This window comes from Mytilus galloprovincialis, chromosome 4 (assembly GCF_965363235.1).
Source record: "Mytilus galloprovincialis chromosome 4, xbMytGall1.hap1.1, whole genome shotgun sequence".
Lineage (NCBI taxonomy): Eukaryota > Metazoa > Mollusca > Bivalvia > Mytilida > Mytilidae > Mytilus > Mytilus galloprovincialis.
The window spans coordinates 6,042,037-6,047,822 of NC_134841.1; the positions used below are offsets into that span (position 1 = coordinate 6,042,037).

The window sequence follows — 5,786 nt, forward strand, 5'->3', positions numbered from 1 at the left end:
AATTAGGGTTGCGTTCAATATCGTAGCAGATACACATGGATACGTAGATTCTCCTTCATATTAGACGGAGAAACGGATTCCCCCAAAGATACCGAGTTTAGAATGAATGAGTAGCTAGCCTATCAGAATATAGATCTAGATAACAGCTACATGAAGGTTAGCTACACGTTCAGTAGTCAAAAATATACGTGGCTCTGTGTATCTGCTACGATATTGAACGCAACCCTGTCCGCACTCGTCTAAGCTCTGCATCTTCGGGGTGGGGGAGGAATCCGCTCTTCCGTCTAATTTGAAAAATTGCTGCGGATTCACCCGAGGATTGTCAATACTGAACCGGGTATTGGATGCGATGAACATCGTGCGCGAACGTTCAAAGTTTATATGAATTGCAGAATCTTTATGTTAGATATACCAAGTCAAAATACTATGACAAAAATAATAAGCTTACAATTATTAAGATCAAGCAAGTTAGTCGTTAAAATGATAAGTATAGTCAGGAACATATATTTATATAAACTGTTCCCAAATATAGAAGATAAGACATACAAACTGAGGGTCAGTCACTGCTACAGGTAAGATTACTTTTACTACAGTTTGTAGATACCATATCATGATCTATCATTATTGTTCATGTTTTTGTCAGAGATCTCGTTATTATATAATATGACAAATATGAAAGTATAGTATTTACAAAAAAACTCAATAACAATGACAAATGACAAAGTCAAAGGCAAAGTTTTTGTTTTTGTACTTTAGGACAAATTCCAAGTCCTCGCCGGGGCTGCACTTATGTTTATCTGTGTTTCATATATTTCGGACATCAGATCGACGTTGTGATTTTTCTGCAACTGAGGATGCTAATAATTCATAAGATTTATTCAATTCCTGCATATTTTGTCATACTCATGGAGTAGTTTGTTGCTGTTAATCCCAAAAGTTATATCCAAGCTTCTAGACCAGAGGCATTTGTTTCTGAAAATAAATACAAGTACTTTACTGATAACGACAGTATCAAATCATAATATAAATGTAATTAATTTTTTTCAGAGACAAGTGTCTGATCTTAAGATGTTTGTTTTGACTGCAATTATACATATCATAATATAAAATATAATATGATAGATGACCTAGCTTGTGTTCGAATAAACATGTATTTTTGGAAAAGAAGTTTGATCATAATTCATAAAGTGCATCGTGTATAGTAGATTCACACAATTATCTTATTACCGATTTGACACAGGATAGCTAGCCCAATTTTCATATGTTGGACAATCATATTCCTTCCAAATATAATTCGTTTTGATTAAGATAAGCACGTTCTCCGAATGGACGCTTTTGATTTTAAGGTCAAACGGAAACGTTCTGGGCCCAGTTGTTTAACAATTTTAAACATGGGGTTAAATACACTATGTACTTTTTGCTTTTACCTGGACCCTTTAAATTACTAATTATGAAAACAAATAACAATATATCCGACTTGTTACATGTTGTCATCAATTCTAATATGACGTGCTTCTTTCGCTTTGTAAACAACACCGTGATAAAATTCTCGATATATCTATACTTAGCGCAGACTCCAAGATGTACACAAATGGCTGTTTAAATATGCATCCCACGTAAATCCACATGTATCGTAAGCTATGTGTAAACGGTTGTGGATTTCGCTGTGTTAACAATTACAATTGAATAAAACCCTACAGAACATTTATTCTGATTCTGATGCATAACAAAAAGAATTTACACATTAGAGAACGGAAAAATGGACAAAAACAAAACAAATTAAAATTCCGCGAAATTCCAGTAATGATTTTTGCGCATTAACGTCATTTCAAAACATAACGTCATACGAATGAAAACGTCAAAGCTGAAGGTTTTTCTTTTGCGTTTACCTTCTAAACTCGGATACAATTGCATTAAAATAAAGTATTGAGGTAGGTGTTGCTTGTTTTCTTTTCTATTGCAATATTCGCACATTTACTGATTTCAGCAAGTCAACATGGCGGCTCCTTGGTTACAACATGTCAACAGTGAATTTGACGGTAGCTTACGATAAAAAATGCAAATCTAAAATTGCAAATGTTGGGTTTACTGAGAAGTAAAAAAAGTAATCACATTTTTTTCTAGCGGTTAGTTAAGAAATCATTCATGCAGGTTTATTAGATTTGTTTTACATTTATCGAACAGTGGGTAAAATAGAACAGCCACACACACGGTATACCCATCATCGCTTCAGTTTTTTAATGATCGTATTTGTCCTATTAGAATCGAAATAATTCATGGAAGCCATAGATTTGTTGTAAATTTACACATGGCCTGGGCCGTGATATTCGTTAATTTTATCCCTCGCTAACGCTCAGGATAAAATTCGAATATAACGGCCCAGGCCATGTGTAAATTTCCAACAAATCTATATTTCTTAATTAACTCTGATTATAACAAACGAATAAATAGCAGGATATACTAGTTTGTTTGGTTTTGGTTTTGTTTTGTTTTGTTTTTTAATTGTTTTTGTCGTTGATTCTAAATCTTATTTTTGTACTGGCTAAAAATGTCACAAGGAAACACCAATTTTACTTAATTATATATTAACCTATTTTAGAGAAGCATGCATAGTATTTTTATGTTTCCATAGTACAACAGACGCGCAAGTAACACGCTTCAGATGCACTTAATAAGTGATGAAATACAACTGATGAAGTTAAAGTAATTAAAATCCCATTTCATTGTGATTTTTTTATATAACTCCACCTTAAGAAATAATGCTGTATTTTGATTAAATTTGAGAAATTGTATTTTTCACAAATTGTCTATATATATTGAGATTTTCTTTCACACATTCGGTGGAATTAAACAATTATATTATGCTCACAAGGGGTATTTGTCAAAAATATCAGTTTCGAGGTACACAAATTTCCCTAGCCTAACGTCTCTGGACATTTGTCAACCTCTTAAACGGTATTCTTGCCAAATACCTCTTGTGAGCATGGTATATCTGTAAATAATATTTACTCGGTATGGTTATCGCAATAACCAAACTGTTGATTCCTTTACCTTCATCACACAAATAGCTACTTTATTATTCAGCTATCTAACCGGGGTATGGTTAAAATGAGCAGACGTTCTGGACAATAGTTTATCCTTAGAACTGTTAAAGGCTCGATAGAGGCTGTTGTAGATCAGTTGAGAGTATATTTTAAAAAGTTTCAGCAATTATAAAGATTTTCAACATAAAATTATGTGTATTTGTCAATATAAATTTTATTTGTTCTTTTTAGATGTTTGGACTATTGTTTTTGTTCCCAGTGCTGGTTTACTCGGGTAAGTTCCAGTATGATATAGAAAACGTACATAGGCAAATTTCGCACAAAGGTTTTTTAGGAAAACTAAAATAAATATATGTATGCCCTTCTCTGTGAGCCACAATGAGACTCAATTACACTTATAGGGAAATTTCAAGTTTGGTTGGTTTATGCTATTTGATCAGAGATGTGTTGACTATATCAGAAGCCAACACTCTAGCCAAGTCAAACATATACATCTTAAAAAGACAAAGCCTCAATCAAACAGAGTCGTATTCTTTTATCATTTTTTTGCGATGAATCTAACTTTTTTTACCTTTCGCATGAAAATTTTATTTCAAGAAATACAAAATGAAAGGATTGATAACAAAAAAGCATGCACAAATCCATAAAAGGTTTATTCAAATAATCTAAAATGTCAATAAATATTTGTATCCACAGCCGGGATTGACCATCATAAATTGTGTTCTATGAAGGTGAAAGTAAAACAATAATTCTTTTATATCCTTTCAGAAGATTCATCATGGCCTGCCAGGGAGTTTAGGGGTGTCTTTGTAGCAACAGTAGCGAATATTGATTGGCCCTCTTCTCGACATTTAACGACAAATCAGCAGAAAAACGAACTGATAAACCTTCTAGACAAATTACAGAAACTTAATTTCAATGCAATTGTATTGCAAGTACGTCCGGCCGGTGATGCCTTATACAGTTCAAAGCTAGAACCATGGAGCTACTACTTAACGGGGGAACAAGGGAAAGCACCGTCTCCGTTCTACGATCCACTTGAATTTGCCACTACTGAAGCTCATAAAAGAAATCTTGAAGTACATGCCTGGTTCAATCCGTACAGAGCACGGTCAGGAAGTTCTTCGAGTGTCGGTTTAGCACAAAATCACATTGCTCATATCTATCCTCAGTACGTGTATAAGTATGGTCATGATTTATGGATGGACCCAGGGGCCAGTGTAATTAAGGATCACGCTATTAAAGTCTTTCTTGATGTGGTCACTAGATATGACATTGACGGGGTTCACATAGATGATTATTTTTATCCTTATCCAGTTTCAGGCACAGACTTTCCAGACTCTCATACTTACTCATCATACAAAAAAAGTGGTGGTAGCTTGGGACTATCTGACTGGCGGCGTAACAATATCAATACGTTAATACAAAATTTGTCGACGCGTATCAAAACAATCAAGCCATATGTCAAGTTCGGCATTAGCCCTTTTGGTATATGGCAACCCGGTTACCCTCATGGCATACATGGATTTAACTCCTTCACATCATTGTATGCGGATTCGAGAAAATGGTTCAAAGATGGCTGGCTTGACTATGTTGCACCACAACTGTATTGGCAAATAGACCCTCCTGCTCAAAGTTATCCTGCCCTTTTGGATTGGTGGTTAGACCAAAACACTCACCAACACCATGTTTACACCTCAAATTATGCCTCCGCAGTGTTTGCCAAACACTGGTCTCCCAATGAGCTGGAAAGGCAGGTCCAAATATCTCGTTCAAGAGAAAGTCGAAAAAGTTTTGGAAATATCCATTTTAGTGCAAAAGTTTTTGTGGGGAATATGCACGGAATGAGTGACGTTTTTCATTCAAATGTATATACTTCACCCGCTCTTACACCGGAAATGCCATGGCTGTCCTGTCCTAACCCACCGAAACCGTCAAATGTTAAAACACATGGACATAACGTTTCTTGGACCCCAGATACAAGTGGTCATGTGAGATCGTGGGCAATTTTCCATTTCATAGCGGAAGTTTTTGGTCTTGTTACTGTGTTGCCTCAAGATTCTACATCATTCACCGCTACTGAAATTGGAAGTTATGTAATTGTTTCATTAAACAGGATCGGAATACAAAGCACGGAGGAGAGGTTTACAATTGGGCTTACTTCGGTTATTGGTTAAAACTTTGCATAAAATTTTAGTTAAATGATATGATAAAATAGAATAACGTCTATGATGGTCTCTATTCTGATTGGGCGGGTATTCTTTAAAGTTTGACTGACGCCATCACGAGTTGATTGGCCATTATGTTTACCTATATAGTTGGGTTACTATCTCATTGACATATTCTCAATAAAAAAAACATTTAATGTTAATTTGTGTTAAATTGTGACAACAATTTTTTATTTATTTAATTTTTTTGTCATCAAAGATAAATGAAAGGGGTAAGATTGTGAGTATCCCAGCCCGTTTCTCAAAATTGTATGGTTTATATAAACAATGAGATTTTGGTATCTTTAAACATTTTGCAAAATAAATATATATATCTGATACTTATAAAATATTTTGCTTTGCAATCTTGGATGAATGACTAAAATCAACTGATATCCCTCGTGGGATTCCTTCAGTCTGATTTGCACCAAAACTATGGGTTATATTTTTGTGATATATATCCAGATTCTAAAATTCAATTATAGTAACAATGTTCATGTTTAGTCAACAAGGAAACACAACATAAACATATCAA

At 34.5% G+C, this 5,786-nt stretch overlaps 1 protein-coding gene across 1 annotated transcript; it reads left to right on the top strand.

The window, feature by feature from the left end:
• The first annotated feature begins 501 nt into the window (after positions 1–501).
• On the top strand, positions 502–5,273 carry LOC143071210 (glycosyl hydrolase YngK-like). Its single transcript, XM_076245377.1, has 3 exons — positions 502–572; positions 3,276–3,318; positions 3,813–5,273. The coding sequence occupies exons 2-3, from the start codon at positions 3,276–3,278 to the stop codon at positions 5,219–5,221; spliced, it is 1,452 nt and encodes a 483-aa protein (XP_076101492.1). The 5' UTR covers positions 502–572; the 3' UTR covers positions 5,222–5,273.
• Positions 5,274–5,786: the final 513 nt, after the last annotated feature.